The 18,742-nt window shown below is 39.2% G+C and overlaps 1 protein-coding gene across 1 annotated transcript; it reads right to left on the reverse strand.

The window, feature by feature from the left end:
* Positions 1-1,856: 1,856 nt before the first annotated feature.
* GLYATL3 (glycine-N-acyltransferase like 3) lies at positions 1,857-15,537 on the reverse strand. Its single transcript, XM_028097519.1, has 5 exons — positions 15,460-15,537; positions 11,030-11,137; positions 9,927-10,053; positions 5,748-5,874; positions 1,857-2,271 (listed from the first exon to the last, which is right to left on the reverse strand). The coding sequence occupies exons 1-5, from the start codon at positions 15,535-15,537 to the stop codon at positions 1,857-1,859; spliced, it is 855 nt and encodes a 284-aa protein (XP_027953320.1).
* Positions 15,538-18,742: the final 3,205 nt, after the last annotated feature.

Consider the following 18,742-nt stretch of genomic DNA (forward strand, 5'->3'; position numbering starts at 1 on the left):
CTCCCAAGAGCTTTATGGACTCTGATTACTTGGTGTTCTTCCCTCTGGAACCAAGGATAAGTTTCCAGGTAACCAGTAGTCAGAATGAACTAAGCATATATTCACTCCCAAGGAGTCTTGTTTTTTTTATTAAAATGATTCTCTCTGTCAGTTTGTTTACTTCTCTCAGAATAAATACCTATGGGACGCCTGGGTGGCTCAGTCGTTAAGCATCTGCCTTCGGCTCAGGTCATGATCCCAGGAGCCTGGGATCGAGCCCCGCATCGAGCCCGGCATCAGGCTCCCTGCTCAGCAGGAGGCCTATTTCTCCCTCTCCCACTTCCCCCTGCTTGTGTTCCCTCTCTCGCTGTCTCTGTCTCTGTCAAATAAATAAATAAAATCTTTAAAGAAAAAAAAAAGAATAAATCCCTAAAGTTGGATCTTCCCTTATCTTTGTAGTTGGGATTTTATGGCCTTTATTGGGATTAAGGAAACAATATTTCTCTACGGCTAAGTCAACTTTATACAAACTAGACCCATCAGACCATTGAGTCTGCACCTGCTTTTATTGCAAATGGAAGAACACAGCTGGTGATGCTTATCTCTTCCTTTGTAGTCCTTGAAAGATAAATATACACAAAAGCAATTGAAGCCCAAATTAAAAAAAAAAAACAACTCAGGATAAAAGACTGATGAGAGTACTTACTTAATTATTTAAGCATTTAAATTTCCTTTACAAAAAGTATACATGATTTAGTGACAAAAAAATAGATTGAAATCAAAATGACAGCATTCTGGCTCAAAGTCTAACACCGATTATCTACAGTATCTTGAAAAAGTCATTTGTTTTCCCTGATCCTTAAATTTTTCATATGCAATGAAAGGTTTAAAGTTTATTATCTTATCAAAATTCTATGAGTTTATACATATGCATATATAAAGTATGAAAAGAATGTATATATATTTGTGTATCTATGAAAACACATTTATATGTGCATCTGCATACCCACATTCACACTTATAAATGTATCATAGTTTCTTATGAGAAAGCAGGTTACAAAAAGGTGATAGGTAAGGTCTAGTCCTATGCTGACGTCATCTGTTTTTAGCATTTCAAATGCCTGTATTTTCATTCCTCCATCCAAGACCACTGAGCCGTGGGAACTTGTTAGAAATGCCAGTTCTCAGGCCCTACCCCAGACTTGCTGAGTCAGGGATTGTGGGGAAGAGGCTCCACCATCTGTGTTGCAATCTGCCCTCCAGGTGATTCAGAAGCGCACTAAAAGGTGAGAACCACTGCATTCGAACATTCCCGGGGAAGAATGGTAGGCGAGAGTTGTAAGCAGAAGTGGAAAACCAGTAATTAAAGGGGGAAAAGCAGGATGGTCTACAGAGAACGTGGATCAGAAAGGGTAGGAAGAGTTTAGAGAGACATCGCAGCAGGCACAGGGGAGTGTTATTTTTGGTAGTGGGGAGCTGGTGTGGCTGTGAAAACCCAGAGCAGAAGCCCAAGCAGCAATAAGAAAGAGGTAGCCACACGCTCACCTGTTAAGTCATTGTTCTCAATGCAGTCATTTCTACAACTGGGCTGAGAACTGCTGGCTTTGGAACCTTTTTCCTGCAGTGGATCCCAAAGGAAGATAATTATCCTCTTCTGTGCCATTGCTGTCTCTGACCCCTAGTTACTTACTGTAGAACCCTGATGCAGGGACAGTGACGCCTTCTCAGGCTGATCCTACATGTCTTCTCCAGGCCCCTTTCAACCCGAGATTCTTCTGATTCCAGCTGGAATATTCCCCTCGTTGCTAGCTAAGGAGTGTATGTATGTTCAGGGAAAGGAAGAAACCTTCCTGGAGTTTCAGTGGCTAGAGGCGAACTTAGCCAGAGAAAGCTGCAGGGGTGAGAATAAGCCTATGAAAGCGACAAGGCAAGAACTCAGCGCGGACATTCTTCAGGAGGCTTATGGATGCCGTGTTGTCATCCAGGACATTGCCCTGACAGGGGAATCCCCGGCTTCGCAACTTCCTGGCCAGTGTGAGGGCCACCAGCTGGCTATAACCTTTCCTGCGATGCTCTGGCAGGGTATAGCCATGGCACATGGTGGCAAACTGGTCTGTGAGAGACCAAGAGACCGGGTTTCCCTTGTCATCACGGACACATACACTGGGGAAGCAAGAGATGAGTTTCACGATGTACCGGAGACACTGTTCATTGCCGCCCCGTGACCAAGTCCTGTTGAGTAGATCAGCATCAGCAATATTCAGGTAAGTTAGTCGTGGTGAAGAACCCTTTCTAGAAGAAAACAACATGAGAAGAAATGTGAACTCGGGGTCATGTGACTACAAACAGCTACTTCTCTTTTTGCACTGATTCAAACTGAGAAACAATCCCAGAGATGTACTTAGCCAATACATAAATATTTTCAATGAATTAGAATCTATCACTTCCCACTTATGAACATCTTTCAGGGTTTCATTTCTGATAGGACAAAATACTCATTATATGAAATTTAAGTCCTTCTGTCTAATTTTACTCCCATTACTTATTGCCTTCATATAGATTAGGGCAAGTATTTCATTTTTCTGTAAAACAATTCTCAGACTTGCTCTCATTAAGTCCTGAGTCTGTTGATACCCTCTCTGAAGCCTTGAACAAGTCCAGATTCTTGGGTCCCCAATCTTTTCCTTGGTTAAAAAAAAAAAAAAAAAGTATTGGGATAGAACTTCTATCTTTACGCATCCATGGCCAGAAAAGAAATACAAATTGCTTAACATTCTATGCACATTATAGATGCTCAAGAAATACTAGTCCTTCTAGACCTTCCCCTAAAAGGTCTGGAAAAAGTCTAAAAGCTCATTGTTTTGAGATAAAGACAAAGATAAGAATTGCTGCAATTTCTAAGAACTGAGATGGATTACTTAGTTGAAAACCTATGGTGCCGGTGTTCCTTCAGAATTTGCTTTCATTCTTGAAATTATCAATGTCATAAGACCATCCCCGGTGACTGCTAATGCCATTCTTGCTACGATCTTTATAAAGTACAGTTTGTGTTTTCTTTGTATTAGTGGTTCTGCAGTGTTAACTCACATTCTAGGCTTACTGTGGGCTCTAGCACTGGGCCAATAATCTAAACACCAAGCAGGGTAAAATAAATATAAGCAACAACAATCTTGATAGAATTTTTAATTTAATTTTTGAAAATAATTTTAAAACAAAGGCTAAGAAGCCCGAGGGAAAGAAGCCTCAAGCAGAAATGTCACTGCAAATAACACCATTGTTAAGGCAAGTGTTTCAGGAGTAGTTAGATTAGTGACTATGACCTTATATCTGAAGGGCAGGGTATCCAAAATAAAGGGTATACAAATTTGGGTAGTGACTTAGGTGTTAAAGGCAGTATCTTCCTATGCAGAAGGAGGCAATTTAAAGCAAAATCTGATTTTCAAAGACCTGACTGGGGATAGAGAAAAATTTTAAATAACATCTCAGGGATATGACAGTAAAAGACTGGGAAACTACTCTAAAGGACACATAGCCTGGTTTCTTCAACAAAAAGTAATGTAAGAAATAAAAAATATGAAAGGGTAACCTGTATGTCAAAAGAAACTCAAGAGAGATATTAACCAATTGCAATGTGTGAACTTTATTTAGGTGCTTACTCAAAACCAACTGCTAGGGGCACCTGGGTGGCTCAGATGGTTAAGCGACTGCCTTCGGCTCAGGTCATGATCCCGTGGTCCTGGAATCGAGGCCCGCGTCGGGCTTCCTGCTAGGCAGAGAGCCTGCTTCTCCCTCTGCCTCTGCCTCTCTCTCTCTCTGACTCTCATGAATAAATAAATAAAATATTTAATAAAAAAACAAAAAAACAAAACCAACTGCTAAAAATATTATGCTAATTTGGGAAATGTAAGTACTAATTGGTTTAAGGAAATACTGTTAACAAAATTATAAGACATTCTGCAGCACAGATTTGATGCCACAGACTTGAGGCCTCTATCTTTAGAAAAGCCTGCTTGCCAAGTTGGCCCTTGGATGGCTTTTGGCAATTTGGATTTCTGCAGGGGTCCTGCCGTTCCCAGAACTGATATGAGGTTGGCACTTACCGTGCCTACCTGTTTGTACAGCCAGTGTGGTTTATGATGAACACCTGCTTTCCCTCTTCGAGTCTAGAAAATTGGTATGTGCTAGGCAGAGGGTGCCTCCAATAAAAAATCCCAAACGTTTTGTTACAATTTATTGCTGGGGAAATTCAGCGTGTCCTGTGTGACTCCATTGGGGAGGACTCTGGGAAGCTTGTGTCTGGTTTTCTCTGGACTTTGCCAATGCACCTTTTTCTTTGCTGATTTTGCTTTATAGCCTGTATATGCTGAGTTCTGTGGGTTCTTCTAGCCAATCAATGAGCCTGTGGGTGGTCCTGGGGACCCCTTGTATAGGAGTGATATCAGTACAGTGTTGTTTTTTTTTTTAAGAACCCTTATCTTTTAGAAATATATATTAAGATATTTAAGAATAATGGGATAATGTCTGGGATATTTCCTTCAGAATAGTTAGTAGATAGGGATATGGATGAAACAAGATTAGCCATATATTGATGGGGGAGGTTCATTATTCTAGTCTCTCACTCAGCCTTTGTATGTGCTTGAAAATTTTAATAACTGAAAAAAAAAATAAAGTCCAGTTGTTTTATGTGACTTAAAGTGTCCATTCTTCTTTAGGTTTAGTTTTTTTGTTGTTGTTGTTGCTCAAAAATTCCTTCAACATATTCCATAGAAGAAAAATAAACTTTCTTTTTTTTTTTTTAAAGATTTTATTTATTTATTTAACTGACAGAGAGAGACAGGAAGAGAGGGAACACAAGCAGGGGGAGTGAGAGAGGAAGAAGCAGACTTCCTGCTGAGCAGGGAGCCCGATGCGGGGCTCGATCCCAGGACCCTGGGATCATGACCTGAGCCGAAGGCAGTCACTTAACCAACTGAGCCACCCAGGCGCCCCAAGAAAAATAAACTTTCACTGAGGTGGGTACTTTTCAAGTATCATGTTTCATTTGTTTACAAAATTCATGTAAGAAAGATATTAAAGGTTAATTTTCAAAAAAAAAAAAAGAAATTGATCAAGGCTCAGAAAGATTAAGCAGACAGGAAGGTAACTAGCAAATGCCAGAGCAGGGACTCCCCAGTAAGAAGAAAAGAAGAATGCAGATATACACTAATAAGTCTTTTGAAGATTGGATTCTGAAGTCAGAATCAGGAATTATTTCTTGGGTCTACAATTTACTCCTATGTGTTACTTCAACTTTGCTCAAAAAAGTAATTATACAGTACTTTATGGGGTTGTGGAAAGGGTTCAAGAGGCAATATATTTAAAACATTCAGTGCCTGGCATATAAGAGCTCCCTATAAAGTCAGTTATTTACCCTCATCCCTGAAACATGAAAAAACACCAACCACTTTGGGCTCAGACAACAGAGGTGATTTAGACTTATTTGGAGGAGGAGCATACCAAGGAATGATTTTTCTGTGTATACTGTGAAAATATAGGACTCCTGAGCTCATTTATCACTATGCACAAAGACACTGATTTGATTTTGCGAGAAATTATGAGCAGTCGGGTGCAGCAGAAAAAAACACACAGAACCCACAGACACATACGACTCTGTGGCCCTACTCCAAGCTACCCAAATATTCCTTAATAATACTAAGTATTTCAGGTACTGCTATTTGTACTTCTGTATACTAAGTCCCATCCCACATGTAGAAACTTGGTCTACATACAGAGCATTGGTGTCCGGTAGAGCTGAATGAGGAGAAAATTGAACAGCCTTGAAGGAAGTTAACTTTACACCTAACTGCTTTGAGTTGGCAACAGCATTGGAAACATCACATACTTCACTCTGCAGCCCTGTATATGGAAATACATAATGAAACATGTGGGTATTTTATTTGAAAGCACAAAAAGGAAATTCATAGCACTATTTTTGTACTAAGTATCATCAATGCCACCAGTTTACCACCTCGATTATCTTAACCTTTATATATTTATATATGAATTATTACAGCTACTCCTGGCCTGATTTTCAAACGTTGTGTGGGAATTTCAAATCCCCATCATGTTGTTTCTCATAATCATGATCTTCCATGAACGTTTCTGATGGGAATATCCCTTAGGAATTTGGAATTGCTTGTGGGATTTTCTTGATTTTTCTGACTTCTCAGACTGATCTTAAACTCCTTAGAGTAAGAGAAATTTTATAACTCTAAAAGTCTACAATCTACCATACAGCTAGAAGCATAAAAGAGCTCAGATTTATTTGGCATGGCATTCTGACATAAAGAGTCTTCCAGCCTCTTGCCTAGATGCCCATTTCAGAAATGTCAAGGTATAAATTTAGTGTTGGTGAGATTTATCCTAAACTTGACTCATTTGGATCCTACTCATTCATCACAGCTATACTGTGTTATATATAAATCTTTATTCAGTTCTTGTATGTAAAGTACTGTGCTGGGCACTGCATCACCGTGAGACCCAAGAATGGTACCGTCTCTGATAGAGCTCACCACATGGCATGTTAGCTTCTGTTTAGTTAGAACTGACTTGCTTTGCTTCTCCAAAATCCTATTGGCTCTATCTTTTCCAGTCTGGGTCCTGATTAATTGAATCCTCTGGAAATTGACTTTCCCATTTCCATCCATATCTAAAAGCTTGTTTCCTCCTTCCAGTAAGTCACTTCCTCTTGAAGAATACATGAATACATGAGTAGGAAGTCATGTTGAATAGAGTCTGATATCTGAGGCTTGGCTCCTTTCTCAGGGAGTGAAGTCTAAGAAAAGATAAGCAGGTCTTCAAGTTAACGCTATTAAAAAATATAAATGCTGTGGCTAGAATCCCATATTATAACCCTAATTACATCAAAGTAATTCAAGAGACTATGAAAAAAAAAACAGTTCATGCTATTGAAGTGTATAGATGGTAGTTCAAACGAAATTTATTTTTCTTAAATTAGACTGAACTAATTCTTTCTAAAAGTCAGACTAACATTTCTCTAAAAAAACTTTTTAAAAAAGATTTTATTTATTTGAGAGAGAGAGAGAGAGGGAGAGCATAAGCAGGTGGAGGGGCAGAGGGAGAAGGAGAAGCAGACTCCCTGCTGAGCAAGGAGCCTGATGTGGAACTCGATCTCAGGACCCTGAGATCATGACCTGAGCCAAAGGCAGACACGCTTAACCGACTAAGCCACCCAGGTGCTCCTTAAAAAAACTTTTTAAATTATAAGATGTAGCAGAGAAAACCGCATAAAACAAATGCATAACTGGGGCGCCTGGGTGGCTCAGTCAGTGAAGTGTCTGTCTTCAGCTCAGGTCATGATCTCAGGGTCCTGGGATCGAGCCCCACATCGGGCTCCCTGCTCAGCGGGGAACCTGCTTCTCCCTCTCCCTCTGCCTGCCACTCCCCCTGCTTGTGCTCTCTCTCTCTGTCAAATAAATCAAATAATTAAAAAAAAACCCAAATTCATGACTTATTACATATTTTAACTACTACTAAAGCCAAAAAATAGAAATTTACTAACCATCTTCTATTTACCATTCTCCTAATCACAATTCCCTCACTCTCCACTAGAAATAACCACTATCATAATTTTTATGACAATCACATCCTTGTTTTAAGTTTCATTATGCAAGTGTGAGTCCTTAAACACTATAGTTAGATTTTGTCCACTTTTTGTCTGGTGAATCTTTTAATCTACAGGTTTTCTTTCAATGCCTATCCCCCTTCACCCCCCTTTTAAAAATTCTTTCCATTTATTTGTTAGAGAATCCAGTTTGCTGGGCAGAATTTCCATAGTTTGGATTTTGTGGGTGATCTCTCCATGGCTTGTCGACCATGTCCTTCCGTCCCTTGTATAGATTACCCTTTTAACAAATGATTTTCTCCTTGCTCACAGAAGGAACTCTAACTAAAATTGTCCTACCTTTGTCCACCGTACCTCCTTAGAAAGGGAGGAGTTGCTAATTGGATAAGACAGAACTCAGACCATTTATTGGACCACAGCTAACTGGACTATAGTACCAGCAAAGCAGGCTTCTGAAATTTTTAGGTTAGTGCTCATGTCAACAAGCTCTCTCATGTCCATGCAACCAGTAGTGAACAAAAGAGCCTGGCCCGTCTGGATAGCTGTATACTTTTTCGTTCCCTGTCCTCTCATGGCCAACGCAAAGAGTTTGGCTCTTCCTAGTGGGTTAGTGGTTTAACCCTGATTTAATATTGTTTATGGATGGCTCTTAGATTAAAAATGACAAAGTCTTCCCATGCAGAGTGCGCTATTGCTCTGAATACCCAGCACTGAAGTAGATCCATTGCCTAATTTTTAGTCTATCCAGGCAGCCCAACCAGTAGCTCTGTGGTTCAAGATAAAAGATTGGCCATTTTTATGCCAGTATTTGGCTTTTGGAGTTGTTTATGATTTGGAGATCTTATGGGAATAACACTTTTTAGGTGCTCTGGTTAAAAAGAGTAAAGATACTGATGACTTCTTAAAAGCTATTCAATATTGCAAGGATATTATAGTTCTTACCAGAGAAGCCTATAGCCAAGAGGCCACAGCAGAAGCCAAAGGTAATGCCTACAACTGATTACATGCTAAATAAGGGGTCTTTACCACTCCAGCTATTTTAGGCACTGTTAAGTCACATCTGTCCCCATCTAACTTCAGGAAGGATGACTGTGTCAATTTCAATGACTATGACTGACTCATGACTAACAGCTCAGCCTGCTTGGGAAAAAAAATACTGGCAATTACAGGGATGTTCTCTTCCTAATGATGGCTGCAGGTGATTTGAGGAGAGTAGGCCTCTAGCACCACAATCTATCCAATTCTTGCCACGGTTTTTCACACCAAGGAAGCGATATACTTATTTCCACATTAGAGTAATAATAACAGTGAGAAAATGTTCCTAGTTTGGCTAAGTGAGTGGTAGAATCATGTCTCACGTCTAACCAGCATAACTGGGGTAAATCTGTAAAAGTCAGAGACAGCTTAGAACTTCCACTATAACACCTTTGTGAGCATTTCCAAATGGATGTGATAAAACACCCCAAGTCTTTAGTTTATAAATATGCATTAATCATCATTTGCAGGTGAGAGGGCTTCAGCTGTTTGCTGCTGAAAAAAATTACCAGACTTTGTATTTCTAGCACGGGGGACCCTGCCTTCCTATCAAATGATCAAGGAACTCACTTTCAATGCAACAGTTAAAAATAGAAACTTCATTGACTTTATCACCCCCCCCCACCAATCATCACGAAAAGTTGAAAAAGTGATACACTGAAGCTGAAGTTGTCCATGCACACTATCAGAAACTCTTAATGTAATTCGGTCTTGGCCAAAAGTTCTTCCACTAGCATTGAAAACCACGCAATTATCTCCTTGGATCTCAAATATACTCTTATCTCACTAAATCATGTCAGGATATCTGATGCAGATCAGCTAATTACCTTTTTCCAGAATCACCTGCTTCAGAAAGAAGAAAAGACCTACCTATCGGCTTATACTTAAGTTAGAGTCACTTTAAAAGATTGTGACAGGAAATGATTAAGAGTAATAAAGAAAAATATGCTGTGATACTCACTGATATTCACATTACAATAACAGTGTGGGGGGGATATCACTTGAAAGCAGCCCAATTTATTTATTTATTTATTTCATTTATTTTTTTAAAAGCAGCCCAATTTAAATGGCCTCTACTTACCCCAAAGGCCAAGCCTCATTAGGAGTAAAACAAGAGTTCTTACAAAACTGTAATACAAAAATTGTAACTATATAAGACGTATATGTATGAATTTGTGCACTTAAGTGTATATATTATCATATATGTGAAATAGATATCATATATATCTGATGTATATGACAAAAATGAGAAAAAGAAGACTGCCTAGTGTCTTGCACTTCATCTCACCTTGTATTTGAAAAACTTGGTCCCAGTTGATAACATCATGTTCTTCCAACAGCCGTTGGTAAGCCCTGAAATCCTTGTAGAACACAGCATAGGCATTAGTATAATGGTCCAGGTTATCTGTCTCAGCCTGGGACAGAAGACATAATTGTAAAAACATAAATATATCCTCTAGGTAACTCAAATCCTAGATAGATTAGATACATTGGCTGCATATGTCTAGATCATTCCCATTACCAAAATTTAGCCACCTATAAACAATGGCTAGATGGGAATGTGGCTAATATACTATAGTGAGGAAAGGAACAGAAATTTTGGAATGTTTGCTTGATTATTCTTCTGGTATTTGAGAAGTTTTAAGATATTTATTTCACATTTTTCTGGGATTTTATTTATTTATAAAAATGAAAAGGGTATAACTTAATGGAGCCACCTATAAGAATTAAATAGAATTCTCAGAACTTTCCTAATGTGGTCTGGGCAGCACACTTGATCATGTGAGCTTCTCTTTGTCCTCGAAGAATGGGACAGATGTCATCCTTTTCAATCTTCTTATGTTTTTACCCACATGACCAAAGTCATCGGTTACAAGGAATCAGCAAACCAGAGGAAAAACGAGAATGAACAAGTATGTAAGCTTCATGCTTCTAGAGATTATGAAACACTAAAGAAACACTTTTTTGAACACATTTAGACTAGCGGTTTTTCCATATGTCTGAAACTCCAAAGGGAGTCAAATTAGAAACCAATGGTGAAGGGCACGTGATGGCTCAATGGTTAAGCCTCTGCCTTCGGCTCAGGTCATGATCCCAGGGTCCAGGGATGGAGCCCTGTGTCAGGCTCCCTGCTCAGCAGGGAGTCTGCTTCTCCCTCTGCCCCTCCCCCCCTTGTGCTTTCTCTCTCATGCTCTCTCTCTCTCAAATAAATAAAAATCTTAAAAAAAAAACTAATGGTGAAATATATAGCTTCTTAAGCTAATATATATGGCTGTGATGGTTATAAATATCTCCTTTACCTAATCTTTTCTTTCTAGTTGATGCCAAGTCTTGGGTTTTGGGAGGGTGTTTTTTTGTTTTGTTTTGTTTTTCTGGCCTTTCAAATATTACCTCTTTCTGTCGCCGGGTGATAACAGCTTTGAAGTCTGGCCATGAATCCACTACCACTTCCTTTTGAAAGGGATTCCCACGATTCATGTTCATCACTGCTCCATAAACCTGAGCCAGAGAACCCAGAGGCAAGCCAATCACATTACTAACTCTTTCAGTTGCATATTACTGTTTTTTTTTTTTAAGATTGTATTTATTTATTTGACAGACAGAGAGAGAGATCACAAGCAGGGGGGGATGCAGAGGGAGAGGGAGAAGCAGGCTCCCGGCTGAGCAAGGAGCCTGACACGGGGCTCAATCCCAAGACCCTGGGATCATGACCTGAGCGAAAGGCAGATGTCCAACCAACTGAGCCACCCAGGCGCCCCTGCATATTACTGTTTTCACTTCTTCTTCTACTGTATAGTTGTGGCCATGAGAAGGGAAATTATATATATGCAACATGCACAAAGTTTTCTCTTGTTATTTCATCACTGTACATGAAAACTGGTAAAAAGTCTATGAAAGCCTATGAAAACTCTCCCCAAACTTAGGTTTTTACTGTACAACAGTGAGAGGTACCAAAACAGCAGGCTGACTAGATGGCACACAGCTCAATAATAAATACTTACAGAATGAATCAGAATCTGATGTATGGATTTAGGGCTCATAATATCTTTTACAAGTTCCACAGATAATTTTGGCAACCAGCTGCTTTTGAAGTTTATTAGACTCTCCAAAAATAACCTGTTTAATGCAACTACTCCTTCACCCATGAGTTACAATTAAACATCACTGAGGGTAACCCCCTCCCCAAAAAAGCCCTCTGCATTTCAGATTTGTTGGAACAAGGCTCTGTAAGCATTCCCTGAGGGTCGTAACTATGTCTTATTCATTATTATGTACACGGAGTCTGACGTAGCAGATCAACTGGTTGTTGACTAAACAATATTGAATATTAGAATTCTGATCTGTGGCCTTTCATATTTTTTTCTCTACTAAGAATCAAAAGATGCCTGCCCTATAAAAGAACTTTCATATGCTATGGGTGCTTATAGAGAAGAGAAAGTTGTGGTGGTAACAAGGAGAGCTGAGCTACAGGCTAGTGTTCTTAGCAGCATTTTCATAATAGATAGAAACTGAAAACTCAGGGTCCATCAGCAGTGGGGAGAAAATGAATAAATTGTGGCATATTCATACTATGAATTACAAAACAGAAACTTAATGGTGAGCAAAAGAAGGTAGATAACAAAAAGATATACTTTGTGATCCAATTGACATTATATCCAAAAACAGACAAAACCAAATTGTGGCTCTAGATGTCAGCACAGTGGTTACTTTTGGGGAGCAGGGAAAGGTAATGATTGGAAAAGAGCATTGGTGGGCTGGGGATAAACTGTGTCTGAAGTAATGTTCTGTCTTGATTGGAGTGCAGGTTATACAAATATCTGCTCTATGAAAATTCATTGAGCTGCATAATTATGTTATGTGCACTTTCTAGTATGTGTTATACTTCAATGAAAACCAATTAAATTTTAAGGGCATTGGAACCTACATTTTACCTCTTTTATCACATCTCGATTCAAATCACTCACCTCAATGCCTAGAACATTATTCAACTTTCTTCTCTCTTTCCCAATCTGGGACCTCATTCAAATCTTGTTATAGAATGTATCTTTCCAAATTTAGTCTGGAAAAACTAATGGGTGACATGGATCACACTTAGTGAAAATCTGAAAACTAAATTAACCTGAATGGGTCATGCTTGCTCTGTTTAATTATTAAATTTTGGGGCTGCCGATCTTACATATACATAGTCATAAGTTTATTAAAATGTTTATTCCCGTGAAGAAACCATACATCTTTATTAAAAAATGGAGCTTAAATATGATTGGAATGTTGAGAACGTTAAAAGGAAAAAAATTCCTTCCAATGTTCAGATTGTGAAAGAAAAAAAAAACATGACTTGTTTGTAAGAGTTTTGCAACCAACTGAAAGATTTGGCATTGGTTAAAGACAACAAAACAAACTCTTTTAACAGCTATTTATTCAAAGGGTGAGTGTTGAGAGGAGATGGGAAGTGGCTAGGGGAAGTAAGGATGCTGGAGTTGGAGTTTGTGAAGGAAATTTGGAGGGAAATTTAGTCACTGAAATACAAAGATGAAGTAGGTGGGGGGATGGGTGAAATGGTGATCGGAATTAACGGGTTCACTTGTTGTGATGAGGACTGGGTCATGTATGGAAGCCTTGAATCACTAAATTGTATGCCTGAAACTAGTATTATACTATATGTTAACTAACTGGAATTTAAATAAAAGCTTTAAAAAATGGGATTATAAAATACATAGCCATGCCTCCAAAAAAAAAAAAAATGGAGGAAATGTGAACAACAAAACAATTTTTTCTTTATTTTTTTATTCTCTAAAGGGCATAGTGTACCTGAAGAGGTATTTTGAAAGTACGGTCAGAGAACCCAAGCCAGACATTATATAACAATGCAATAATTGAAGATAAAGAGATTCAAAGATAAAAAGACTCCATGTATAGAAAATGAGAAACTGGGAGTGCCAAGCTAAGCAGCTATTAAAGAGAAGACGATATGAGGAAGGCGTTGATTTGTGCCTACACATTTCATTTCTTTAACTCTTACTTCAAGTGGTGTTATGAGAAGCAAACCTTTCAAAAAAAAAAAAAAAGCCCAAAAAACCACAACCATGCAGTTTGGAATCTGATAGCTTGGTTTTAAATCTGAACTCTAGCACTTACATATGGGGAAGGGATTTAGTAACATCATCTGTAAAATTATAATGTAAATACCTGCCTATTTAGAGGTATTACTATTACAGAGGGATTAATAGGTTTTATAAAGCTCAAATGAGATAGTGTGAAAGGTATTTTAAACAATGATACATACTATTCTGATCAACTCAATTAATCTGAATTCAGAGATCCTTAAAGATAAGATTTGAACAGGGAGGGTTAATAAGTAATTATTTTATAACACTGCCAGTGACCAATCAACAACAGTTTATTGAGTAATTATGGGCAAAGCCCAATGGCAAACACTATAGGAGGTGTCAAAAAAAAAAAAGAAAAAGAAAAAGAAAAATCAACACCTACACCTACACCCAGGTATCTTGTAGCTAAGTTGCTGTAGGAGAAGCAGTAGATATGAAATCAAAGGAACTGAGATTTAACTGATTCTTTACTTGCTTTAACCTTTTTTGAACTCCAACTTAATCATTTCTAAAATGCGTTAATAGACATCTTACAAAGTTGTTGGGAGGATAAGATAAATTGAAATTATCTGTATGCTAAAGTACTTTCCAAATATAATATTTATAATGTAAGAGCCCATCATTTGTCTTGATGATTATAAGATCTTAGGCGACCCTGTGAAGGTCACCAAAACCTTTTTCACTCTCTCCGGCAAAAGAGTGGCCCAAACATTTATTCACCTGAGTGTCCACATTCAAAATGGGAAATTTCGAGTCAGATTGTCCATTTGGTACTCTTTTAGCCATATGATCCCAAATTATCACACAGATTTTCCCTACCACACATAGTTTAAGCATGATCCATAAGGCCAGATGACTAGATTTAATCAACCCAGTACAGTGCTCTAGATCGCTTTTGTTAAGGTTTAGTGTAAATAAGGATTATCCAGGGTGTGTGCTAAAAACACAGGTCTCTGGTCTCCATCTTTAGAAATTATGATTCATTATATCTCTTCTGGGTTATTAGCAGTCACTCACATTTGCAGTCAAATGCTCTTACCACTGAGCTATACCCCCCACCACTCACATTTGAAAATCACTGTTGTAGGGCTATCTCCTCTGTCAAGAATCCCAGCCCTAAAAGACAATTTCTTTGCATTTTGCATTTTTTTCTCCAAGTGCTTAAAATATTTTTAATCTCATATTTATTTGTAATCTTTGATTAATGTCCTCCTTCCACAGTAGCTCTGAGTTGTCCGCAGGCCCTCATGGACTTTGAGGAGACTTCAACAGAGGCTTAATGACCAACATAGCCATTGAAAAAAACTTCAAAAATAAAGATGTTGAAATAGTCAGAAAAATTTTATAATGACTCCTGGACCTCAGCTCCATTGTGAACCTAGGTTATGTTCTTATGAGCAATGCTACTTAATCCATACTTTCTGCCATTAAAAATGTTTAAAACTCAAGTTTACCTTAGAAATAATCTAGTCCAGCACCTCCTAAATTTTCCTAGAAGTCATCTAGAATGACTGTCAAAAAAATAATTATCACAGCCGTATCTACGATGCATGGAATCAGTCTCCAGCAGGAGGGGACTGGGAAACTGAGTTTAATAAGTTTGATAAGAGAATCCTGACATCAGAAAAACTTGGGAAACAGCCACCAAGTCTGACATTATTTCACAGATTAATAAAATAAAGGAATAAAAGAAAGCTCTTAAATGTAGAATACCTTGAGTGATTCAGGGAAGTGACTCTTCAGCATTTTTTCCAGGGTCAGTAATTTGATAGAACAGTTGAGCACCAGCATCTTCTCCAGAGCTCCAGCAATCCCACACCTGATGAAAAACCTGAAGGGATAGGTTTAGTTTTTGCTTGCTAACATTTGAATCTCCTGAGGAACATCCTTGAGGTCCAGTTTTCACTGGGTGGAATTCGGAATGCCGTTGCTCCCTCTGATGAGGGAAGAAGATGGAAGATGAGAGATACTGGGGTGGGTAAACCAGAGGACATGTGGAAATAGAGAATGTTAATGACCTAATCCTGGAAAGAGCTGAGTATCCATACTGGGTTAAGTCTTTGTGCTCTGTTATATCGCCAGCACCTACAGAGCCTGGCACAGGGTAAAAGGGCATTCTAAGTGGTTGTTGAATGGATGAGAGGAAGCGCAGAGTAAGAGTCTTAGGGTAAGCAAGGAAACTTCTTTTTACAATGTGGGGCAAAGGCCAAAGACGTGAGTGGGTCATGTGTCAGGTGGTTATGGGGAACAACTTGCAGAGAAACACCTAGGTTGAAGGTGAAGAATCAGATGTGAGCAAAGGCGAAGGCTCATTTTATTTAGATAAAATTAAGGAACGAAAAAGGGACTTAATATAATGTATGCAAATTCAACCATTCATATGCAGTTATGTTTTCTAGATTCAGGGGCTGCATATCCCCTGCTTTTTGTCCCTAAGAAAACTTTTTCCCCAACATTCCCATCAGGTCTTGACTGAGTGAAAAAAAAAATTTTTTTTCTCTGTATTCGATACAGTAGAGTTTATCCACTTACTCTCAGCAGCCAGGCATGAGGATGGCAGAGATAATTCAGCCAGATATGAGAACCTGGTGCTTCTGAGACTGTAGTGTATTGTTCCTGTACAGCACATTTCCCAGATAGAGAAAGCTGCTACTTGATTTCGCCATGTGGCAGCTCTGTGTGACTGTAAGATACTCAGAGCGCTTGATTGTGATTTGCTTAAAATCCACCATAAAACTCCATCACATGGTTTATGTGAGTCTGAACTTCTACAAAGCATATTTCTTGTGGTCCAGCCCTGTGGCTTCCAGTTTGCTGAGTGGTACACCCGAGGTGTTTGTAATTCTCTAATTCTCTCCGGGAGTCAGAAGAGATACTAGGGGCCAGCCCCAGAAAATCAGGCTCCTGGACCCTAGTACTCATAGTCTGGGCCAATATGAGAAGCTTTGCAAAGATCGAGTTTCCGGAGTTCAGGTTGAGCAAAGGAAGGAGAGATGTAGCCATCACTTTTTCACGTTTGTATCTGCTTGACATTTCACTCAACTCATGCTATCTCTAAATAAAATGTTAGCTTTTTAGTAGAGCCTCATGTTAAATACATTAATTTATTCTAATTCAATATTTTTGAGAAAATAAGATAAAATTACTTCATAGAGAAACTCATCATGTATCTCTTACTACATTTGGTACCTAGAGATGTTGTTATGTCCTGATACATAGCAAAGCAGCTAGCACAAACAGTAGGAATTCTAAGTGCTTGCTGGCGATTTGCTTTATTGCCTGGTTTGTTCCCCAAAGTTCCTAAAACCACTTATAAACATAGGTAAAATATATGAAGAAAAATTGAGTTTAAATTAAAATTCAGGCAAGGGGAAAACAGAGGTGCAAACGTAATATGGGGTCAAGAGTAAGGCCAGCAGGCAAAGCATAAGGACTATCGTCCTACATACAGAGCTGATCCTCTTTATTTGTAGGATTCCATATTTGTGAATTCACCTACTTGCTAAAATTTACCTGGAACCCCCCAAATCAATACTGACCGTGCTTTCGCAGTCATTTGTGGACATCTTTGAGTCTCTAATGGCAACGTTGTCAGCGGAAGTTGCGGAAGCTGACCTCTCGTTCCAGCTTTTATCCTCCAAACAAGCCCTTTACGCTATCTATTTGTGCCACGCTCTTTTGCAGTGTTTGCTTTCTGCTGGTGATTTCACTGCTGAAAATGGCCCCAAGCACAGTACTTAAGTGCTTGTCTAGTGTTCCTATGTGCAAAAAGACTGTGATGTGTCGTACTGAGAAGGTACATGTGTTACATAAACTCCCTTCAGGCATACGTTTTAATGCTCTTGACTGTGAGTTCAATGATAATAAAAAATCAACAACATGTATGAAATAGGGGCGCCTGGGTGGCTCAGTCATTAAGCGTCTGCCTTCGGCTCAGGTCATGATCCCGGGGTCCTGGGATCGAGCCCCGCATCGGGCTCCCTGCTCCGCGGGAAGCCTGCTTCTCCCTCTCCCACCCCCCCTGCTTGTGTTCCCTCTCTCGCTATGTCTCTCTCTGTCAAATAAATAAATAAAATCTTTAAAAAAACCCATGTATTAAATAATGTGTCTTTAAACAGAAATATACATAAAAAAGGTTATGTGTTGGGGCGCCTGGGTGTCTCCGTCGGGTCAAGCGGCTGACTTCAGCTCAGCTCATGATCCCAGGGGCCTGGGATGGAATCCTGCACTGAGCTCCCTGCTTAGCAGGGAGTCTGCTTCTCCCTTTCCCTCCACCCCTTCCCCTGCTTCTGTGCGTGCCCTCTCTCTCAAATAAATTAATAAAATCTTTAAAAGTAAATAAAAAAAAAGAAAAGGTTATGTGTTGATCTTCTGACGAAAACACTGTGACCAGAGGCTTGCAGAAACCTAATCTTATGTTTTCCCTACAGGCAGTGATCCCTGTGACTTTGTTGAACATAACCACCACAAACAATGAGAATCAAGCGATTTGCAGTAGGTGAGAGCACATTTTGTACTGTAAGCTTTCTAGCAGCCAACATCAGAGAAACAAACATGACTAATTACACGATTCAGTTTGTCCATAAAATTATTCTTATGCTCTTGGGGCGCCCAGGTAGCTCCGAGTGTCGAGCGCTGGCTCTTGATTTCAGCTCAGGTCATGATCTCAGGGTCCTGGGATCCAGCCCCACATCAGGCTCTGGGCTCCATGGGGATTCTGCCTTGAGGATTTCTCTCCCTCTCTGTCTGCCCCTGCCCCTGTTCATGCTCTCTCACTCACGCTCTCTCTCTTTCTCTAAAATAAATAAATCTTTAAAAAAAATATTCTTAGGCTCTTTACCATAGCATTTGCTTGACTTTTCACTTGTACTATCTCTAAATGAAATTCTCTAACTTCTAAATAATCAAAACCCTCCTTGATCTGGCTTCGAAATACCTTTCTAGACTGAGAAGCTCTTTCAATTCACAAATTATGCAGAGTGACAAATATTGGTGA

This window comes from Eumetopias jubatus, unplaced genomic scaffold (genome assembly GCF_037043125.1).
Source record: "Eumetopias jubatus isolate StellerSeaLion01/CBP00866 unplaced genomic scaffold, mEumJub1_p1.0 scaffold_6, whole genome shotgun sequence".
Classification (NCBI taxonomy): Eukaryota; Metazoa; Chordata; class Mammalia; order Carnivora; family Otariidae; genus Eumetopias; species Eumetopias jubatus.

What these genes read in the sequence shown, in the direction of transcription:
- GLYATL3 (XM_028097519.1), bottom strand. Translation starts at nt 15,537, where the DNA reads ATGCTGGTGCTCAACTGTTCTATCAAATTACTGACCCTGGAAAAAATG. An exon ending in TCACCCGGCGACAGAAAGAG is followed by an intron (nt 10,054 to 11,029) that starts GTAATATTTGAA and finishes CTTCTGTCCCAG; the next exon opens with GCTGAGACAGATAACCTGGA. An exon ending in CCAAGTTTTTCAAATACAAG is followed by an intron (nt 5,875 to 9,926) that starts GTGAGATGAAGT and finishes TTCCATATACAG; the next exon opens with GGCTGCAGAGTGAAGTATGT.